We start from the raw sequence: 23,002 nt of genomic DNA on the forward strand, positions 1-23,002 counted from the left end.
CAGCTGGTCCTCCTTTGTAGCTGGACTTCAATACATGTTTGACTGTGCTTGTGAGTTGACTGCTGTCATTTTGTTTACTCTGCACAGGACATCGCGGAGATGATGCGCACAGACCGCCCGGACTGGCAGAGTGTCATGCAGTACGCTGCTCAGATATACAAGTACTTTGAGACCTGAGACTGGCAGCCTGGGAGCGAGGGGATGAGGACTGCACAAGCACATTGCCACTTTCATAGAAGTCAAAGCTTTCATCACTGTCTTTCAGAGCATACCCAAGTTTACCATTAACTCTCTGTCTTGTGAAACTCTTTTGGAAGATGGCATTTGGTTTTATATTCCAAGGTTAAGAATTTCAGCACCTCCCAATCTAAAATAAATAAATAATACTAAAAATGCCACAAGACTGACGTGCAGTACTAAACAGGTACATGTATAGGTAGTTAAAGATGTTGCTTTTCAACTTAACTGATTTATAACTAGGGCTGCTAGTTTTCGGGTTTTATTTTTGATCACGTGATGTACCTTCAAGCATATTTTGAGCCGATTTGCTTTCTTAGTCAAACACTAATTACCAAAGGAAGTTGTTTCTTTTTACCCTCATATCTTGATTGAGTTAACAAACGATGTGCATTCATCTCATCTGATTTTATCTGAACCTGCATTTCGTTCTGGCTCTAATCACCGAATTCAGTTTATTAATTTCCACTGTGTTAGTTTCTGGTAGTGCGTCGCTAATTTAAACAATCTGGTATTCAGATAAGGCTTACAACTATTAATTAAGGTTTAAAGGGAGGGAGAGAGATGGAAAATAAAAAACGAAAACTAGAAAGCCCTATTTATAACCCACCGTTTTTAAAGTGTTTGAACAATAGCAACTTCATTTACTAGCTCTTTGACATAGGAAGCATATATTTATTTATATTACATTGTATTGTTTAATAATTCTAAATATTATTAAAATATGAATAACTGAATGAATAATTGTCAGGTTTCTTGAATGGTTATTTAAAGCAGGAATTATACCTGAAGTCACAGCTGCTCGAAATGCTTTTGACCTAAACCTTTGTTAGCATTTCTGAAGGCCAATTCAAGTTGCAAGTTGAAGTGTAGTTTGTGTGTTTTGTTAGAGTGCTGCTAAATATAGGAGGCTGTGTGGTCCAGTGGTTAAAGAAAAGGGCTTGTAACCAGGAGGTCCCGGGTTCAAATCCTACCTCAACCACTGACTCATTGTGTGACCCTGAGCAAGTCACTTAACCTCCTTGTGCTCCGTCTTTCAGGTGAGACGTAATTGTAAGTGACTCTGCAGCTGATGCATAGTTCACACACCCTAGTCTCTGTAAGTCGCCTTGGATAAAGGCGTCTGCTAAATAAACTAATAATAATAATAATAAATAAGAACCTTGCTTTGAGAGAGACAAATAAGATGGAAGAGAAACATGTGACAGCTGGCGGTGAGTAGTGGTAAAACGTGGTAAGGTGGATGGTGTTAGGACACAAGTAAGGGGAAACAGATTTTTTATTTAACATTTTAATTTCTATCCAGGCAAAGAGCAAGACAATAACAAAATACATATCTGTTGACTAATTATTAATTATTTGAATGCAACACTGCCCCTTTATAGGATTCAGTGCTTATTACATTCTGTGTAGTAAAAGGAAATAAAATGGTGGTGGACCCCACAAGTATTTTAAGTCTTGTTCTTTTCCAGAGATCCCATCTAGCCAACCACACGGGGACATCTGCCAATTCTTCTTCCTGCAGTTGCCATATTATTATTTTTTTTTTTAATCTAGACCATCAATCTCCGACATCTTAATCATCATAAGGCCCGTCCCAGTCTGAGAGTCAGAGCCCAGATGCAAACAGAAACCACAAACCACATAACCTACATTGCTTACCACCCCTCACACAAAAAATATCATCCCTTCTCTCTCAACAGTGTTAACAAATCAAATAGAGAAGAAGCAGTAGCAACCCTCCACCACTTCTTCTCTCTTACACCTGGATTTTTTTTTTTTTTTTTAACCACCAGGGAGTTACTTGAGGCAACAAACCACAAAACTCTAGGTTGCCGGGAAGGAATGGAAAAGGCAAATAGCGATCAAACCCTCTTCCATAATTGCACTCAACAAAACCCAGCACCCACCTTGAGGGGAATCTTCTGTCATCCACTACCCTCCAAGTCACGGGGTGGAACACAGAGAAGGGCTTGGGTGGGTGGTGCATTAGTCAGTCATTAATCAGCTCTCCACCTCAAAAGGGGGTTCCCCTCTAAAACAGGAAGAAGAATTATTAGGCTCAAATGAGAATGAAAAAATCCCCAGTTTCTGCTCAAGTCAAACCCCACACAGTGTTAAGGGCCACTAGCCTGCCAGGAATGCTGCTAAATAGAGAGAGAGGATGGGGAACACCTAGCAACATAGGGTGGTGGGTTGTCAAACTTGTGTAACTGTCAAGAACTGTTAAGTGGTGCATTCACAAGTGTAGTACTCCCGTCTCTATACAAAAGACACATGTAAACTCTCTCCTTCACTATATGAAGTCAAGAGCAATCTAGTGTGACACGGGGGACTAGCAAGAGTGGATTCCATAGAGTATACATGTCCATCTAGTGGCCATTGAAACTAAAATAGCCTGAGAAACAAATACACCCAAGTCCACAGATAGCACAGCCTTAAATAAATAAATACCTTAAAATCTGCTCCTCATTGCTGCCTCTTCCTATTCGGGTGACATTTGCCACCAATCTTTTTGGCTGGCAGCTTCTTCTACCTGGGGTCTTAAGGATCAACACCAGAACACAAGGAGGGTCTTGAATTACAGGGAATTACAGGGGTCTGCAGGCAAGCAACCAACCAACCAACATGTTTCTCCGAACTGGTGGATAAAAAAAAAAAACAGATTGTTTTAGTTTTACAGTATGTTTTCTCGGACCATGACAATAAATAAATATTATTCATTAAGTAGTTACTGGTAACTTCTATCAATACCAGACCTTGGAGAAGATTCACATTTGGTTGGGTTCCAAAATAGGTGAATAAGACACAAACACATTTGTGTAGCTACACTCCACTATCACAACCAATGTCAAGTAGAATTCAAGAGGAGGAAAGGCAACATAAACTATGATGTCACCCCCTCTTTCTGAATGATTGATTTCCTGTGTGCATAGTTAAATGGTTGTTTGTGTTTTTTTTACTGCTGCCATTCAATACAGGGCTGTTAAAGGGAATAAGAAAAAACAAACATACCTGGCCCCATTCACACTAACAGATGCAGTTTTCTCGTAGTCTGAAATATTCCAAGGTAAATGCACGGGTCAGGGTTGCCTTCAGGGTCAGGGCTCACTCACACAGAGGATCTATTGCTGCTGTTCTTTTTCACTTCTTCACTTTCCTCTGTAAATGAAAAAACAACTCCACTCCAGTCAACAATTAAAAATGAACAAGCAAGTCAGTGATATTAACCCATTTGCCACAAGAGTAAATACAAAAGTAAGAGTGGTCAGTAACATCCAAAAGTCTATGCACACATGTAAAGACAGACAGCGAACTCTACAGAAACTGAAACCCTCAACAACTTGTGCTAATGAAGGTCTAAACCATAACCCAACACAATTCAATGCAGCCCCCTCCAATATATCCCCATCACATAAGAAAAGATGACACACACCCCCTCCACTCAGCAGCACCAGAACCACCTTCTACCCTGCAACATACATTCTTCTACAGGCAGGATGTCAGCTGTTGTGTCCTATACGAAGGCCTAAGACTCACTGTAAGTCCATTCCCCCAGAGTCCAGGGCTGATTGTCCTGGCTAAAGTAAATCTGCTCCTGCCTTCAGTGGATCCTCAGACTGATGCTACTGCAATAAACCAAAAGATACATATACTTAAGAAAAGTCATCATTTCAGGAAAAGACAACTCGCCTTTAAAGTGAAACGTCACACCTGTAGATATTGTGCCCCATTCAGATTTGATATGACATAACTTTTTTTTTTTATTGTGGGAGCCTGTGCTGAACAGAACAAAGCTATTATCGGTGGGCTGGGTATAAGAAAATTGAGTGAGGGGGGGTGGGGTTAGAAAATATATCCTGCTGTTGTCTGCGCAAGAAAAAATGCTTCTATAAAACATACAGAAATACATGGAAGCCGCCTTTTGACCAACCATACAAGACTCAAGATCAAACGGATCAATCATTTGAGTTGACCGCAAAATAAAAGATTGCTTCAGAAACTACTCAAGTTGAAAAGTGCATTCTAAACTCGGAAATGCTTCATCATGTATATGGTCTGCAATCTGACAGAAGAACAAATAATCTATACTCAGAATCCAAGAGGTTACAAATAGCAAGTGCTACTTACGACACTTGAATCGTGTTTCAAAAGCCATCAACAAAATCGCTGCATTTCAACTGATGAGCCAGACATAGGGGATACAAATTGTTCTATTGATTACATTTGAGAGTTAGCAAATAAATAACTACATTGATGTGCTTGGGAGACACTTCACTGGAGCTTTGGGAATTGCAATTCACAGCCAATATGCAAAAACACTATCTGTGCATGAGGATTGTGGTTGGATCAACTCCCACAACACAGTGTGCTTCCTGGATGTGGTTTTATGGTTAAAAAGAAATCTGGGTAATGGAAAAAAAGCAAGCTTTCAATTTAGTATCTGTAGCAAAGGTATAATTGAAAGATGAAGAATTATGTTGCTATTATTTTACCCTGTTCTTCATAATGGGCCAAGGTCAACCAACGCAATACAAATCACAAATTGCTTTACAATATATATATATATATATATATATATATATATAAACGTGAACATAAAAGCAGGTAAAAAAGAAAATGTTTTAAGCCTAGGTTTCAAAACATTCAGAGTCTGCATCTCCAATAATTCAAACTTCAGGAAACTACAGGGAGACCAGACACCTGTCATGGATAAACTTTTAGGACCACAAAGTACTTTCCTTTGGTTATTCCCATACAGGTCTTATTTAGGTATTAAATAAAAAAAAACATGGTCTGCATTGTATCTGCCTGAGAGGTGAGTGGGGGAGTTCAGCTATTGGTAAAGAGTTGGCCCAGAGAAATCACTCAGCCACTTACAATTTTGCATAACTAGGAGTTTAGATACTGAAAATACTGTAGGTAATGTATATGGCTCACTGAATAGGAGATGCCAATAGTGCTGCAGTGCTTTCTTTATTAGGCCTTTAGGTAGCAGTGCATCTACATGTAAGCAATGCATGGATTGTTTGTTTTCACCTTTGCTTATATAAATCAATGCACTTTGAAATGATTAACCTCCAACCTACAGGAGTGACCATGAATATTTCACCACCTTAGATCTTCATCCATCCTGAAAAACAAGGTTCAGACAATACAATTTTGACTTTGGAAGATGTATAAAAATAAATAAGAAATTCCAATAACCAGTAAAGTGCATTGCAATGGCTGTCTTATTGTAAATCAATTAGTTTATATGGCATTGATCACTGTGACACTAACGATGAGGAAGCAATAAGGGTTTCAATATTCTCATCATTTTGCAAAATACCTAGAATCAGAGTCTCCTGGAGCCTTTATCTTCACCACTAGTTGTCTTTGTAAGTGTTCTGTTATATTTAGGTGATAAAACACAGTATTTTATACATAGGAAAGGAAAATGTAACCAATTCCAAAGACCTACCCTACGTTTGAGCTGTCATCCTTCTGCCAGTTTGGAGTTTGGAATGCACTACCACTTCTGGTCTGCAGACGGCTCTTCAGTTACTGAAGGGATTTCCAACAGCGGGCAGCCTCTCATTTACTGCAGTGCATATTCCATCCACTTGTTCTGTTCTCTGTTCTCGGGTTGGGCTGGAAAGCACCTCCTAGCAATTTCTAGAAAGCCTCCAGGAACAAAGAGCACTACTTACATTTCTGCTTTTTAACTGCAATCCCATCTCCCCTGTGCACTTGCAGAGGTGCACTGCAACAAGCTCTTGAACTGTGCAGGCTTTTGGACAGGTGACCGTGTGGTCCTGTGTATTTACATTACATTTCATGTCAAGGCGGAGACAATATTGTCAGGGGATTAACTCACACAACCTTACAGCCCAAAGACACCATTGCTGACCTCAAACCCCAGTGTTGTTGAACTGTGATATTAAGTTTTAATAAAATACCAGTTCCCTGTATCCCTGCTGCTATAGTGCAAAGAACAAGAACTGTAATCAGGCATTCTGCAAGTTATATTACCGTGGGTTTTTTTTTTTTTTTTTTCAGCATTAACTTTTTTTTTTCTTCAAACTACTGTACATTATAAGCCAACTCAATAAATTAGCAAGTGGGATTGTAAATTCAATTGGAAAGGGCTATTGATTCACTAAGGCCAGATGTTCACTACCATTAATGTTACTATTCAGACTCATTGACTATCACTGATTACCATTGCATGGCTGAGCCAATAAAAAAAAAAAAAAGAAATGCAGTTTAAAAGAATGTGTGTAACTCTGAGCTTGCAAACAGCCACAGTGAGCTATCCTATCATTTAAATTAAAAAAGAAAAGCAATTTAAATCCAATTCACCATGATTGATTATATCAAATACCATGAAAGAGTTATCTGACCATGATATAAATATATTTGGAGGTAATACACTGTACTATGCATCTATGCAAAGATAAGCTTTTTTAATTAAATTATGACGTGTAGCTATTTCAGAGAGAGCGAGAGAGAGAGAGAGAGAGAGAGAGAGAGAGAGAGAGAGAGAGAGAGAGAGAGAGTGAGAGTTGTGGTTTTAAATAATAATACTGTATGTAAATCATCTGCTTCTTTGTGTGGTAATCAGAAAAATACGGTACTAAAAACAGAAGGGGCGGGGTTATGTCGTTTTAGGGAATATTTGACGCCTTGCTTTAAACCAAGTGCAGACGTGATAAATAGTGAGACAACTACTGGCACACAGCAGGATCACCGGCTAGACAAGACTCCGTGGTGTATGCAGATTCAGAGCAACAGTTGGATCTCTAGGATAAAAGTGAGTATATACACATCTGCCTCAAAATTTCAACAAAGTACTTATATTCAGACTATCATACAATACAGTGGTTGAGAAGTATTCTAAAGTCGTTCGGTGTTACTTATGAACTAAAAGCGCAATGAAAGCGTAATGTTATTCTGAGGATACCCGATTGTACAGCGTGCATGACATGAAAACGGATGCATGTATAACTCGCACTATCTCTTTGAGGGCAGGTAACAAGTCTGCTGCAAACTTGTCCTTCAGTAGCTAAATCAAAGTATGTATATCTACATACAGTCTTGCAGCAGCAAGAATTATTTGCAGATTGCTAAGAGTTAAGCGCTCCTAACATTCTTCGTTGTACACCTTTGTATTTTCTGACAGCATGAACAAAATGTATTAATTTCCGCGTTTGCTGCTTTGTTTTTCATTAGTTTCCTTGTCACAAAGTGGGTACACGTGCCTTAAGATATTACACTCTAATGTTCCGTTGCTTTCTTTCTCACAGATGACGCTTGGGCATTGCTGGTCCTTCTAGCACAGCAGAATGTTCCCTGTGGATAGAATGAGAACCTTCGGGGTTTCCGCCTGTGTTTTTTCCACAGGATACGAAGTCTAGCAACACAACATCAGATACAAGATACAGCATGGGTTTTATTTTTCACCCGACGGGATCCCATTTTTAAGAAGATTCATATCTGGCATGCACCACTTTGAAATGAATGCGGCTTACATAACTATTGAGTTAATTATTGCCGTTCTTGCCATCATTGGCAATGTCTTGGTGTGCTGGGCTGTGGCCATCAACACTACACTTAAAAACGCAACTAACTACTTTTTGGTATCACTGGCAGTGGCGGATATTCTGGTTGGGTTTCTTGCCATCCCCTTTGCCATAACAATTAGCATTGGATTCAATACTGACTTCCACGGCTGTCTGTTTTTAGCCTGTTTTGTGCTGGTTCTGACCCAAAGTTCAATCTTTAGCCTGTTGGCTGTCGCTGTTGACAGGTACCTGGCCGTCAAAATCCCACTCAGGTAGGTTACTGAACTTGACCTTCGCATTCTTAAAATGTTTAAGAAAAGGCTGATGCTCATACTAGAATTGAAAACGATTTATTTAAATGTATATTATGTGCAGAGATTTGGCTTCAGATCTAAATATGTTTTACTTCAGTGAAACTACCCACTAAGCAACAAAAAACACCAGTAATGTTACAAAACAAGTAATAATAATAAAAAAAAAAGAATTTGAGATGTTTAACTACTGGTTTTAAAATATTATGATGACAAAAAACATTTTCCAAAGCTGTAAATGCGTTTAGCTTCCACAATCCTGTTTCTTCATCTAGCCAAGATGATTTAGATTTGTATATGGTTATGCCATTCTTATAGGTACGTCATTAACTAACTCGAACTAGAAAGGAAGCCATGGAAGTCTCAGAAAAACTATCTACAGCTTTTGTGACACTGTATAGCAGCATCCTTGCATTTACTTAGGTGGTTTTCTTATATAAGGCTTTCCGTTCAAACACAGAAATACAGACCCCGATCTGAATACCTGTAACAAAAAGGAAGTTACCTTACGTGTGTAGCTGGGTTCAAAACCTAATTGTGATTACGCTCTTTGTTATCTCTATAAATGGTCAACGCGCACCTTCTCTGTATATAACAGCACTGTATGTAGCTCTTGTATATAGAATGGATCATTAATAGTGATTATTTCTAGTAATTCATCAACTATTGTTACTGTATGAAGTCGAGCCTGTAGTTTTAGGTTGCTACTGGCGTTAGGTCTTTGTTTTTTGAAGACAGTAATTATTTTCACGTACTAATAGCTCTCTGTCATTACAGTAGCTGTAGTCAAAACAAGCACGACCCTTAATTTTATCCAGCTTAGGTTTTTTTTTTTTATTATTTGTGATTTGCATGCGACTCATTTCACTCGGTTTTCATTTCAATTTCCTCTTTCTGCTTTGTGCTTTTGATTTTTAATTATTACTAGAATTATTATTTCTATTTAATTTACATTTTTTATCTTTACACGTTTATTTAGTTTTTTGCATTTGAACTTTTTAAAATCAATAAAAACAAATTATTAAGCTCAGTGAATAGTCCTTTTCAAGTACAATATTTTAGGGATGTGACCTGATACAAATGCACACGCAGCATTATAAAGCAATTTGAATAGTTTTGCTACTAAGAGATGCACAGTTTAACATGGTTTACTAAACTTCTCTTCTATTGCCATATTTTCATTATACTCATAGTCATGTATTTACCCAGTATTTGAGATATTTCTATTTGAAGATCGTTTACTGTATGACTTGGGACTGGTTAGTTTAAAAAAAAGAATGATTCAGATGAAATACAAGATTTGGTGAATAGTGACCTGTTCACTTTATCATTACTAAAACTTTTACTGTACAAACACTGGCTTTGTTAATGTATTTTTAGGGCTGTTTCGCAGACTCCAATTCACACTAATCTTGGACTTCCAAATGCTACCTTCGGTAATACCTGCTAACTGGGGTCTGTTAAATGTAACTTTAGTAGAGAGGAACACAAATAATAATAATAAAAAACAGCATTCATAATCACTGCTGTTGGTTGGTAAAAACACCACAATGATAGTAGCTATTACAGTATTGAACACTGTACAATTACTATACCACTCTGGTTAAACTGGTTGTAAGTAAGACAGTTGATTTGTGTGGCTGGGTTTTTCATTAATGCAACACGCTCTTAAGCCATGAAAACCGCTAAGCTGTGGCAAAATACACCATTCCGTCTTCTGTTGCAACGTCGCCTTTGTCGGATGTCATTTACAGTAATGTAATGAATATTTTAACTACTGATCTATGAGTAAATGCAGATGTTTTGGCGCTGTTTAGTTTGGATCTAATGGTTATGAAGATTCTGGTCTTCTGGTGTCTTACATAGGTTGCAGAAATGCTAGTTTTTATAGACTAAGAGAAGGACACCTTTCTTATCTCCATTTTGAACAGCTCTAAAAACCACAGGTACCAGTCTGAGCGCTTCCCATTTCTAAGAAAATTAAGGATCGCTTACTAAATGATTATTGGAACTTTAAGAATCATTGCTTGGGTTAGGATGTTTTTTTGTTGAAAAGTTTCTGTTTTGTGCACACATAGGTTTGCACATGTTCTATATTCCATTACACAGTTGTCTCATACACATAATATTGTATTATGTTATATATCACAGACCTCTAACAGAATTGTCTCATGATGGCTTTTTTGATTGGTTAAAAAGATTCCCAAACATGTCAAAGTTTAAACACATTAAACCTTAAAGTGTCGCCGTTTAGAAATGAAACAGAATTTACCATCCCTAATTTATTTATTTTTATTAAGATATTTTGTACCTCATGATGAGCACACAAAATATCTTTCAGCCAGTTAAAACGCTAATGTCAAACCTTAAATTGTTTCTTCTGGTATCGTGAGTTGATGCTCATGATCTCGCATGACATTTTATTCCCCCGTATAATTTTATGCAAATACACATGATGGGTTCATTATTTCTTTTGTGAATTTCACAATGGTATTAGAGGCCCACCATTCAGCCCAACTCCTGTTTACATATCATGAAGGGTTTATAACCTCGGCTTATGTTATGAGAGACAGCAGAGCTACATCTGTTGGATTAGTATAGCAAAACACTGAAACAACACCTGTGCTATATTTGTGCAGTGTTTTGAGACTCCACCGAAAGGATCATGATTTTTCTTTTACACAAGGGCCAAAACAAAGATTTGCATGGAAAAACTAGAAGGGTTTAATTAAAAAGTCTGCCATTTACACACGTGTGCACAATTATTCAAGTCTAAGCAGACCAGGCTGACAGTGAATCACATCTGGAATGGATATCCTAAAAATGTTCACTTCCCAGAACAACCAAATGTTTACGTATCGTGAATGCTATAGATCACATTCCCACACTAATCACAAATCAGGGATATTAAAATGTCACTAGGATTGGTACGAACAAGCTTGCGAATCATAAGTATCTGAAGCTCATTATGCACGATATGTGATTTACTGCATGCAACTAGGAGCATCAGATAAGTGTCAATGTCAAACAAGCAGCGTGCAATTTTCTGCATTTGAACTTAAGTTATGTTCTCCCTGGAGATTCCTACACTAAAAAGCCAGTTAGTGCTAAAGTTTGGTTAACTACTACTAAATATTTTCAACCACGCTCCTAACTCAGCCACTTCATTATTTGAGTATAGTACATTAGTGTATTATTTATTTGCTTTGCTTATTCTTGAACAGTATGGTTTTAAATACATTTGGTATGGGAGCACTGTTTGAATTACACAGTTTATTCAGATCATCTGTCTTCTGCAGTGAGTCCCATTGCTGTAGACTCATATTAAACCTCCCGAGTATACTGGAAAGGCAGGTTTGACTAATTGCAGCATAGTGTATGGTGGTTTTAGTGGTTGTGCCCCACAGTAGTCAGTAAAGAAAGGGCTGTCCCTTTCTTTCCCTTAGTCACTGATGGAAAATGGTTTAAAACGGTTTGTTGGACGTGCAGGTGCAGGTCATTAGTATTCAAAGATGCATAGTTCTATAATAAATTATGCTGTGACTCATTTTAGCCTGTAAGGTACTGTATGGAGGTGGAGGGCTATTTTAGGTAACCACTATTTTATGAGAAAGCAGTGCACGCACAGAAACCGTGCTAAAGGTATTCGCATTAATCAGCATCGTTGTCCAGGTCTCAGTTAACTCAAAGGCTGGAAGATACCCAGTCTGACGATATGTTAGTAAGAGGATGCTTGCAGATAAAGAGTACATTTAGTGTATTCTTGTATCTTTCCAAGCCAAACCTTGAATGCATTGCATAACTAATTGTATAATCATGTCCATTAGCGCACAAGCTTATCTATGAGTGGTGTGCTTAAACTCAAAACGCATGTTCTTACATGCAGAGCTATTTTAGAAAAGGGATTTTTGTTTTTATCTATTAGAAAGGCTTTCAAGTTTCCGAACTAGTCATGCACATCTATAAACATCACAGCCCCTCGGGTGTCGCATTTGCACTCATGCATTCAACTACTGTTAGGTTAAAGTGTCCCACAATTCTTCTGCCACCCTGCAACTAGAGATTTGGTGCAACTGTCTATAAACACGGATCGGCTCTATTCTGCTCTTTTAAAGCTCAGTCCTTAAAGTCCTTTGACAGAACTGACATTAAAGTAACACTTTTGGTACGCAGTCCATCTTCACTTCTACACAAAATCGACCTGTGGTAAATGTACAGACATTTATAAGTATTGCCCGCAGCAGTGCTGCTGCTGACTTGCTCCTAGGAGCCATACTTTGTATATTGTTTTGGTTTTAAAAGCACCATCATGCAGCTTTCTAACTTGTGCAACTTGGTATTGTTGCATAATATGGAAGTTCACAGGACATAAAATGCAGCAACAGGCAAATCCTCCATCTTTCTGCTTAGTGTGCAGTCAGCCTAAGATCGTGAATCCCCCCCATGAATATCATGCCACTTTGTGTTTCATATTTAATGTGTGTTATGTATGAGTAGAGCAGTAAAAAGAAATGTACTGGTGGGGAATATTAGAGAGGTTTCTGGTTGTAGTATAAGCATTTCATTACAAGTGGATCTGCTTGAAATGGAAAGTGATTTTTTTTGTTGTTGTTTAAAAACAAAAGAAATACTTTGTATGTAGATTTGGCAATTTGAAAAGTCTTTTCATTACTTTTTTTTAAATTAAATAATGACAAGCTATCCAGCAGGAGATATGCCTAGTATCGTGATGTTGTGTTACACATCCAGTTGTTACCTGAATGCATTGCGACCGTGACCAACACATTCCGTCTCTGTGCGTTTAATGGCTGAGGTTTGGTTTATGAACCTGCTGCCAAGACTGACGTTCCCAGCGGAAACAGGAGAACAGTAGGGCTGTAAATGGGGATTATTGAGGAGTGTGAGGCGGCATGCCAGTGTGTTGTTGTCATGCCATTATTAATCTGTTAATTCCATTCATCAGCTACTGAAAGAACCGGACTGGTTCATTAAATAGCCATACCCGCCAACGGTGAACTGTCGGACTGCAACTCAACTGCGACATCACCATAGAAACTTGTGTTGTGGGAGAGCAGCCTTCTGCTGCAAGAGCTTGATGTCTGAGTACAAATTGAAAAGGGTTTACAGACAGTGTTACCAGTACCCAAAATGACAGCCATTAACAAATGTCAGACTTCAGACACTACATATACCTTGGGGTTTTTTTTTTTGGGGGGGGGGGTATTTGGTAAAATGCACCCTTCTCAGAGTGATACTTTAACAGCAGAACATGATCCGATACCATTTACTCATCCATCACTGTGTGGACATTAACAGATGCATTGAAGCAGTCTGGCCTGCTGAAAAGAACTGGGTACCAGTACATACCATAGTTTTGAACACTAGTTAAGGCTTTTACTTAATTTGCCTTTGTTCCATCCAGTTATATGCATGAATACCACATACAAGAAAAATACCTTCTGTAGACTACTGTATAATTTACTATACTGCACAACTCGCACAAACTCAAATGTAATAGTTTAATGGCTGTGGGTTTAAAAAATCTTATTTTCATTAACCGTTGCTTCTGGGCTCAGACAGTTAATCACATAAGTGCAAACTATTATCAGCACACATGTGACGCAATAACTATATGTGGGTAGAATTAACACATGCTCGGTGTCAGTCGGAAAATAAAAGAATCTTCAAACCTATTAACTTAACAGTGATTTAGTGGGGGAAAAAAATCTCTTCTATACATCTTTTCTCAGTATTTTCTTAGTCAATTATTTCCTGCCTATGCCACCACTTGTTTTGTGGCTTTGCCAGCGCACAGTACGGGCCAGCAATAGGCTGTCACTTTCCCGAGGTGCCTCAAACACAGGGGCTTTTCATTAGACTTTTTCTCCAGACATCAAAAACCTGGAGATGTGCTTTCTTCTTGCATTGTGAAACTGATGAAAAAGAGAGAGACCCTGTACAGACAAGTACAGTAGCAGCTGGCCAGATACTCTCTGGCCAACAGTTAGGTTGCCAGGTACTGCAGCTGAATGATTTATTCTTAAAAACACAGAACTGACCAATTCTTGCATGCAGGGTAGCTTGGAATAGCAAATACTGACAAATAAATTAATTCATACATAAATACTGTACATGCAGCCTTTATTATCCTAATCAGAGGAGCGATTACACCAGTAGCAGTCTATTTTTTCCATGTTCCCCCGACCTTGGTATCCAACTAAAATGGAATGTATTAATTTGCCAAATTCAGATATACAAATTGCGACATATTTTGAAATGTATGCCTCAATCCATGTGTGCCAGCTTTAAGTACAGTATCATTTTTGTTACAGTACTCTTGCTTTGCAGATGGTGTACACAGTTCTTACAATTGCAGTGTATGGTACAGCAGCTCAGATGGGCTATTCTGGGAAAACATAGGCTTTCCTTTACACAGAACTGCATAAAGTAGAACCAACACACTGTCTTATCAACAGGAAGCAAAAACCACAAAAAAAGAGGTGAGCTCACAGACTGAACATCACTGTTTATTAAGAAGGTAAAATTGTTAACCTGTCACACGGGCTGTGTGTCGTTATTGTAAAAATTGAAAAAATAAATCAGGGTTGGAAATAGCTAGCCAGGCATTAGTCAAGCACACCCCATGCAGTAAACCTGATGAGGGTCATGACCCCACATGCACTGAGCAATGGGCGGGAGCTGACAGTTGTCCAGGTATTTTGAGCAATGGCCCTTTTTCTGTTCTGTGTGATTGAAGATGTAGGTTATCAAGGATGGGGTTTGGCCAAGGCATACATACAGTTTACACTAATGAGATCACAGTGACTTTTTATCATTTACATGAACTGTATTTAAATGATTGTAACAAAGAAAAAATGAAAAAAAACTTTTGAAATCCAATATCTACAGTGGTTTCAATTGTTTGTGTTGAGGCTTTCATGAACTGCAGAAAGGAAGCCAGTTAAACAGATTGATACTCATACACAGTAAGACAGATAGACTAGACAAACAAACCATTGTCCTAAAAAAAACAGAGATTGTCTTTAAAGCTCATCTGAAGGCTTGTAAGTAAAAGTATATGCTGGATGTACAGCTGCAAAGACTGGGGAGTATTTAATGTCCAAGCCAGCTGCTAATGAATATCAGAGCAGGGGTACCACAGTAGCCTTGCTTTTACTTTTAGAAATAAATAAATAAATAAATAAATAAATAAATAAATAAATAAGTACAATGAGATCCTAAGTTGCATTTATTGTGATAAAGTAGTTTAGAGTCCTTCCAAGTATGCCAGTTTGTTTCAGTTCAGTTTGTATTGTGTAATTCACAGATTACACTGGCATCTGCTTGATAAAACAATATTACTGTATAATCTCTATAGCAGTGCACAGCACTGCCATCTGTGAGCAGCAGTAAAACCAAATATCTTTAGCCTTATTCACAATGAACTGATGGTTAGCCAACATATAAAGAAATCCTTGAGAGAAATGTTTCAGATTTCTAGATAAGACAGACACAGTCCATTCACATCAATGGTTAGCTGATATTCAGTAATAACATACCAAACTCCATCTGCATAGCAGATTCATCTTGCATTGCATCATTTACCGTTTAGCCATTCTAATCCAGGGCTCCGGAGGTGAAATTAACCTGCAAGCCTTCGTATTTATCTACTTAAGAAAAACTACTTCCATGCAAGACCCCCTCCAAGCTGCCAGTTAATACATCTAGCATGTGCTACTGTTACTGCCACAGAGTCTGTCATTAAGGGTTTTAGATTGATTTGAAACTTCATAATAGGATACATAATACCTCCAACCCAAAATCCAAGAAAATTACCCTCTCTTCACATTTGGAAAGTATACCGCGCTTACATACAGCGACTGCATGATTAAACCTGAAACCCTGATGTAAAATAAAATTGATTATCTGCAACAGCTTAATGGAAACCTGTGGTTACATTAACTGGGTTTTTTTTGTTTCACTTTTCAAGTCAAAACAACATACATAACTTCAGCTGAAAGTACATCTTATCTGCAGGGCGCTGCTACGGCACTGTGCCTGCTCTAAACACTACTTGTGCAATCCGAACATTACTTTTCATGTTAGCATTTATAGGAGCGACGAGGCTGTTCGCAACAGGAATTGAGATCTGTTGAATATAGCAGAAAGAGGATGCCTCTTGTAGCAGTTCTAAATACATAGAAATGTAGATGCATTTAGGCTAGGGAACACATGCCTTTGTGCCCACAACTTTCTAGTTGTGTCAAACTTCCTCAGTGCTCCAACAGAAGGATTTAAGCTCGATCTTGGATATACAGTCCAGTTTTACTGTTTTACTGAAAGTATAGCACTTATGTTGGTTATTAAACCTGCTTCGTATGGCAATACATATACTCATATATATTTTTGTTTTCACTTCTGCAGGTACAAGGAGCTGGTAACCGGGAAGCGGGCCAGGGAAATCATCGCCGTCTTGTGGATTCTTTCCTTCGTGATTGGCCTGATCCCGTTCCTGGGCTGGAATAAGAAAGACGAGGAGTGCTACTCCAACACCATAAACCAGACCCACAGAAACGAGTCGTCCCACAGCAACGTCAGCTGCCATGTCCAGTGCCTCTTCGAGAAGGTGGTAGACATGAGCTACATGGTCTACTTTAACTTCTTGGGCTGCGTCTTGCTGCCTCTGCTCATAATGCTGGGGATCTACATCAAGATCTTCATGGTGGCCCGCAAGCAGCTGAGGCAGATCGAGCTCAAGTGCATCAATGGGGACCACTCGCGCAGACGGCTCCAAAAAGAAATCAACGCTGCCAAGTCCTTATCCATCATTGTGGGCCTGTTTGCCCTCTGCTGGCTTCCTGTCCACATTTTAAACTGCCTCACCCTGTTTTATAAAGACTTTGTCAATACGAAGCCGGAATTGGTGATGTACACAGCCATCATCTTCTCCCACGCCAACTCTGTGGTGAACCCCATCATATACGCCTACAGGATCCGTGATTTCCACAACACCTTCCGCAAGATCATTTACAAGCACATTCTCTGCCAAAAGGACAAAGTGTACAAGAGCACCAATGGCAGTACATACAACAGAGACGGGATTGAGAGAAACACGACGGTTCTGTTACTGTAGTAAACCGTGACAACTAAAAACTCGTAACATCGTTCCGTGTGTTGTCGCTAAATGTTTACAGGAGAAAAGGCAGACATCAGGTGTCGTTTTGAAATAATGTGACGAGCATAATGCCTTTTACTGATGGGTTTTAGTTTTTTTTTCTGAAGTCTGAAAAACACAGCACAGACCCGTGGAGACGAGGAAGACTTTTCTCTCATGACAACTGCATGTAGTCTCCTTTACATAATCTACCCCCAGATTCAGAGAGTCAGTGGTATGGAAGCTGGTGGTTTGCCCAGTCTAATTCGTTCAATGTTCATTCTGCCAACCCAACACTATCAAATTGTCCGTCTGGTTAATTAAAGGCATCTGTTTTTACTCTGAGCTTTAAACGTTTCAACACCCATTATTTCCAATGGGACCTAATGGTTCAATTCGAATGGAAACCCTGGCTGCCTTCCCCTATTCTTCAGTGTCTAATGCCAGATATATTCAGTGTGGCTGCTGATCTGTGGCTAGTTAAAGCTGCAGTATCCCATAACCATGTTCAATTGTATACCAAAATATGATTCCGTTGTGTTGGTTTACTACATTCTTCTGGGCACTATTCTTTATCAGACAGCACTTCCTCCCTCTTTGGAGCCCAAACTAAACAATACAGACACAGTCCTGGCATCACTTGCAGCAGCACTAAGATATGGATATCATCTACCAGCTCTTCTGTTGCTCATGAAAGCAAAATAAAAATCTAAACAAAAAGCAAAAATGGTATCACGTTTTTTTGTTTTTCCTCCCAAATGTTTTACATGAAGTGCCTACAAAACTAGTAAGGTACGGTCCATTAAAAAAAAAAAAAAAAAGAAATTAAAATAATGTGTTAAAAACAATTGGGGATTGAATATTTTAAAACTTGTATTATTTACTTTAGTACTTTAGAGTCCAGATGATGATATCCTTTATCTTCTTATAAGAATGTAAGACAGTAAGATTTCTTGGAATGATTCGGGGTAAGATTTGATGGAATCACTGCAGTAGTGCCATTTAAATTCCAAATGCATCATTATCTTTCATTATCTTAAATCGTGCACTTAGAAAACCTTTTGACACTGCCTTATTACTGTAAGTCCTTCCAGTAAAAAAACCTAACACATAAATAAATACCTAAAAACATAAACTGTACAGCTTCCAGAATTGAGCGACTAAACAGTTGCTGTAAACTTAGATGCTGCAGCTGAAAATTCCAGTTATAGCAAAAGTAAAAAGCATCACAACCTGTTAAAATGCGTGAAAGATCAACTGTTTTATAGGTTAACATTTAATTTCAGGTTATGTACTAAATTCAAGCCTTTCTCATATTGCAATGGTGGAATGATCGCCTGTGTAGCCAATAAGACAATAACCACGGCTGCCTTGTGGTCACAAAATTGAGTTCTGCCAAGATCTGCAGTCCTTCAGCTTTCATTACATCTGACCAGAATACTTAATTATAACCCCATTATTCAGCACCCTAAAGCCAGTAATTCAGCGAGATATGCAAGAGTATACAAGATGTTTTTTTTAATGATTTACCATTGTACCACTTAACAGTTGTACCACGAAGATTCATATACTTTATTTCGAATAAATGCGATTTATATTTCAATATATTTCTCTTACTCTACGCTAGTGTAGCAGTACAGACACGTCAATCCAATCTGCGCAAGACACATGCTTTTCAGTAGATGGGAAAGTGCTCTATTTTCCACACTCCTGTTTGAAACACACCCCTCTGCTGTCCAATATGGTCTGGTAGCTTTGTGTAGAAAACAGACCTGATCTGTGAATTGAAATGTCATTTCTGATATAAATATAACCAGAACAAAAAGGGATTTACAAATGAACCTATTAACTTCCGTTTGGCAACTGTGTCAACAATATAAATGGAGGTGTTGGGCTTACTTTGTCATCTTTGAGAAATACTTCACAACTTTATAAAACGGTATCTATTTAAGAACCAACTGTCAGGAAACCAGAAAGCCAGAGATACGTCCTGTATTAATTGAACTAGTCGAAACCAATACACGTGTCATAAATACAGCACCCACATTTGTTTAGTGTGTAAATATTATTGTGAAAAGACACCAGTGAGGACGCACAGCTACTGCAGATTTAATCACTTTCAACATTACAATAAACATTAAATAACATTATTACTATTCCCTATAGCTGTATGCAAATACAGACCAGTAAATTACACTTTGTGAGATTGGTGAATATCGTGCTAGACAGAAATTTTTCCTGTGCAAATGACAGTTTGAGTTTTCACCCGCTTCAGTCTTAGATCTCAGGGAGCTGTTGAAGACAATACAATATTGTCAATAGCTATAGGCTTGTGTTTTAGACAGTGCAGTATTATGAGCTGCACAGCTGTGTCTGTCACTGCATTGGAAGCTCAAGGCAATAGCTGCTAAATGTGTCAGCCCAGCTGTATTTTGAGGGGTATGTTTGGGTCTGGTTGCAGGCTCAGAACTGGCCCTGCCAGGCTTTACTGATATTGAACTTCACCAGGATACATACAGTAGGCAGTCATTCAAGGACAGAAAAAAGAAAAAAAACAAAGGCTACTTTTTCTACTTAAGTCTGAAATTCAGTAGGTTTTCAAAAGGATCTTTTGATTCAATTACAAAAATAAGTATATTCTGAAAACTACAATATTGCACCATATACAGTTTTGTTAAAAAAATGTATTTATACTATATATGTATAGCCATGATTACACAGCTGTAAATTATGGTACATTGGTCCAATCTAAGGAAAAATAAAACAAAATATCGTGGCCCGCAAATGGCAACATTCGCCTAGGGATGCACTGTCAGGCTTGTAACTACGAATCACTTGGAGCTGTTATTATCCGTTCTTCTCTGGAAAGCTGCAGCTTCCCTTTCGGATACATTGTCTTACCTGTTTGCTTGCTGGGGTGTCTCTATTCTGAACACTTCTTTACTTTAGTCTCTCTAGTTCAGTTAAGGAAATGTATGTCAATTTTGTGCCTATTGTTGTTTCCCAATAATAATAGTAATGTTATTTGTGTTGCTAATGAAGTGATGTCATTCTCATTTATACCCAAGTGTGGTGACCGTTAACAACACAGGGGCAGAGATCTTACCACACCTAGTTTGGTCAGTTACTGGTTGGTATTAAAACAGAAGAGAAAGGGTTTGGGGAATGTGTTTAAGGCACAGCATACCACTAATGGAATAACAACTATTCCAAAACTGAAGCAGCATCAAGAAATATATTCAAATACTAGGAATTGTTGCATCGTGTTCAGCAAGATGTCTACACGTTTGTGTTTCTAATTGTATGCAGCTTTTCTGAACACACAGGACCCTAATTTAATGATCTGATACAGTGGCTGATCTAAATACTGCCACCGTTTTATGGAGACTTGCACGCACTGAGATTATTTTATTAGCAATCCCACCTACAGTATCCTCTTCTATACGATTAAGATCAGACTGGACTATAACCACAAAAAGAAACGGTTTATTTGTGAAAAATCCCCTTATAAGTCAGGTAAATTCCATGTTTACTTGATAGGTGTATTTTAAATGTTTAATATGGGCAAGTCAGGCAATTATATTTTTATTGACTTTTATGGAAATACAAGCCACGGACCGAGCTGTACTCCTACCTAAACTGGATCCCTCATCTTTAATGACTTTGTTATGTTTATAAAAAGTCAAACTCCACCAAACATTGTGAGCACCACAATGCATGTTTTACATGTACATACAGTAGGTGTTCTTCATTCTTCTTGTACAGAACAAGTTCTGCAGTTATAGTACACTATGGAGCATTGACGTTACGATGATGTTAATGAATAAGTTAATTTATTAAAAATGTTGTCCGATTCATTATAGAAAATACCTGCATGTAACATTTTAATTTAATTTAATTTTTTTTTTTAATGAATGCCATTCAGTAAATGTACAGGTGAACTGCAAATGACCCGTCCGGCAGGAAAGTATTTTATATGGCCTAATAGAAGTACAGTAAAAACAGAAACTGCAAAGATTTAATTTCTTTGTGTAGTTTGGCTTCTGAGCGTTATCTTGATCAGTTATCCAAAAATGCATTTCCTTTGCAGACATTTTAACTGATATCACTCCAGAGACAGATCACAGAAGCCAAGATCAGTGTGGAGGACTGTGACAGGGTAGCTTAGACAGGGTAATTAGACCCCGAGACAGAAAGCTGCAGTTTTAAGCGCGCACAAGGTCTAAAATAAAAGGTTTAAACAAAAGAATAACTATGCGTAGGCTGGGCATTAGCCTTCGCTAGCACGTTGATAAACAATACAAAAATCAGAGCACACTCACCCCCCCCCCCCCCCCCCAAAAAAAAAAAAAAAAAACTCCAAACAAATGATTTTGCTTCCTTTTCTACATGTGGCCACACCCCAATTAGCATCAATTACCAAACTGGGGGAATGGCCACACCTGTGATTGCTGGCAGGGACAGATTTAACCCCATCCCTGCCAGCCTTACATTCCCTCATGTACAGCAGCAGGGCTTCTGCCCTGCCACAAGGGCAGTACACTAGACATACACTAATTGATGTCAGTGAAATATGAATCATATTAACAGTAGTTTCGCAACAAGTATATATGTGGCTTTGTTAAGTTACCAGGAACATGCCACACGATTACTAAAAAACTACTCCACGGTATTACTGTAAATACAGGAGATCTCATCACATTTAAAATGTTATATTTTCTCACCACGTTATTTATCTGAATGTTCTTGTTTTATGATACACAGTCTGTTAATGCTCTAAACCAAGGTTGAGCAACCTCAGTTACCTGTCCCTGATCGAAACATTGGCAGATCTAAATGCTGATCGTTATACAGACAGACTTCTTTCCAATGTATTTTTGTACAGTATTGATATTAATAAGAGAGGCACTGAATCACCAATGCTAGGGGAAAGCCAAGTGGATTAATATTGCAGTCAAGGAAGGCAGTACTTAGACGTTCTGAAGCTGTTTCGATAATTAAAATAAACCCCATCATAGATGCTACTGTGTAAGGGATACAACTAAAGAATAGTCTCTTTTTTTAATAATTACAAAGCTCCACTTGTTTTATTTTTCATAAAACTTTATGATGTCATTACTTTGGACTGTATCAAGTGGTAAATTTTACAGATAGCGTAGTATGTATGTATGTATGTTAAACTAGTAATGTATTATTTAAAATTTCAATATGCAATGGGGACTTATTTTGTTATTAAAATGTTTTGTATATAAAAAGAAAGTGTGTGTGTTTTTCTCTTAATAATATACTGAATGAACCAGTAACTAAAACAAATAAATTATACCATACACCGTATATTAGAGAATGAGGCAGTTTTTATATGCAAATCTGCCAAAAGTGGGGCCTTTATATTTAAAACAGGCTAGTTTGAAAGGGTCGGCTTACTAGTTCCTTGTTCCTATAGCTTGCCAATGTTGTTTAGTCTCCACAAGGTTAATTCACCGAGTTAAATAGAATAGCATGGAAAGGAACTGTATGCCAAGAAAAGGCCATCCCTCAAAACTCAGCGCTCAAACAAGGAGACTTGTGAGAGAAGAGGCCAACAATCACTTTGAAGGAGCTACAGAGTTCAGTGGCTGGGAGTGGAGTAATGGTGCACCAGTCAACCATATCAAGAGCTCTGCATAACACTGGCCTGTATGGGAGAGTGGCAAGAAAGAAGCCGTTACTCAAAAAGTACCATCTGAAAGCACGTCTGGAGTTTGCCAGAAAGC

At 38.2% G+C, this 23,002-nt stretch overlaps 3 protein-coding genes and 1 long non-coding RNA gene across 11 annotated transcripts in view; 2 read left to right on the top strand and 2 right to left on the bottom strand.

Annotated features, from left to right (window-relative positions):
* LOC117429266 (cytospin-B-like) overlaps window positions 1-974 on the top strand; it is an 80,495-nt gene extending 79,521 nt beyond the window's left edge. For all 8 annotated transcript variants that reach the window (XM_058998142.1, XM_058998141.1, XM_058998144.1 and 5 more), the window contains one exon: window positions 88-974. In XM_058998142.1, the coding sequence (XP_058854125.1) occupies window positions 88-177 (90 nt within the window). In that variant the 3' untranslated portion in view covers window positions 178-974. The remainder of the gene's footprint in view (window positions 1-87) is intronic.
* Window positions 975-1,148: 174 nt separating this feature from the next.
* Window positions 1,149-3,551, bottom strand: LOC131700511 (uncharacterized). The gene is made up of 3 exons (XR_009308387.1): window positions 3,253-3,551; window positions 2,692-2,878; window positions 1,149-2,272 (listed from the first exon to the last, which is right to left on the bottom strand). It is a non-coding gene; the product is annotated as an uncharacterized LOC131700511 (long non-coding RNA).
* A 94-nt stretch (window positions 3,552-3,645) lies between these two features.
* The window catches only part of LOC117429271 (zinc finger SWIM domain-containing protein 7-like), a 32,129-nt gene continuing 12,772 nt past the window's right edge, over window positions 3,646-23,002 (bottom strand). Inside the window, exons 7-8 of the transcript XR_009308386.1 lie at window positions 5,702-5,904; window positions 3,646-3,866 (exon numbers count right to left, since the gene is read on the bottom strand). The gene's annotated coding sequence lies outside the window, so the exon portion shown is untranslated. The remainder of the gene's footprint in view (window positions 3,867-5,701; window positions 5,905-23,002) is intronic.
* Window positions 6,821-21,580, top strand: LOC117964224 (adenosine receptor A2b-like). The gene is made up of 3 exons (XM_034907048.2): window positions 6,821-7,033; window positions 7,527-8,056; window positions 16,520-21,580. Exons 2-3 carry the CDS (start codon window positions 7,722-7,724, stop codon window positions 17,226-17,228), a joined length of 1,044 nt encoding a protein of 347 aa, XP_034762939.2. The 5' UTR covers window positions 6,821-7,033; window positions 7,527-7,721; the 3' UTR covers window positions 17,229-21,580.

Source organism: Acipenser ruthenus, chromosome 24 (assembly GCF_902713425.1).
Source record: "Acipenser ruthenus chromosome 24, fAciRut3.2 maternal haplotype, whole genome shotgun sequence".
Taxonomy (NCBI): Eukaryota; Metazoa; Chordata; class Actinopteri; order Acipenseriformes; family Acipenseridae; genus Acipenser; species Acipenser ruthenus.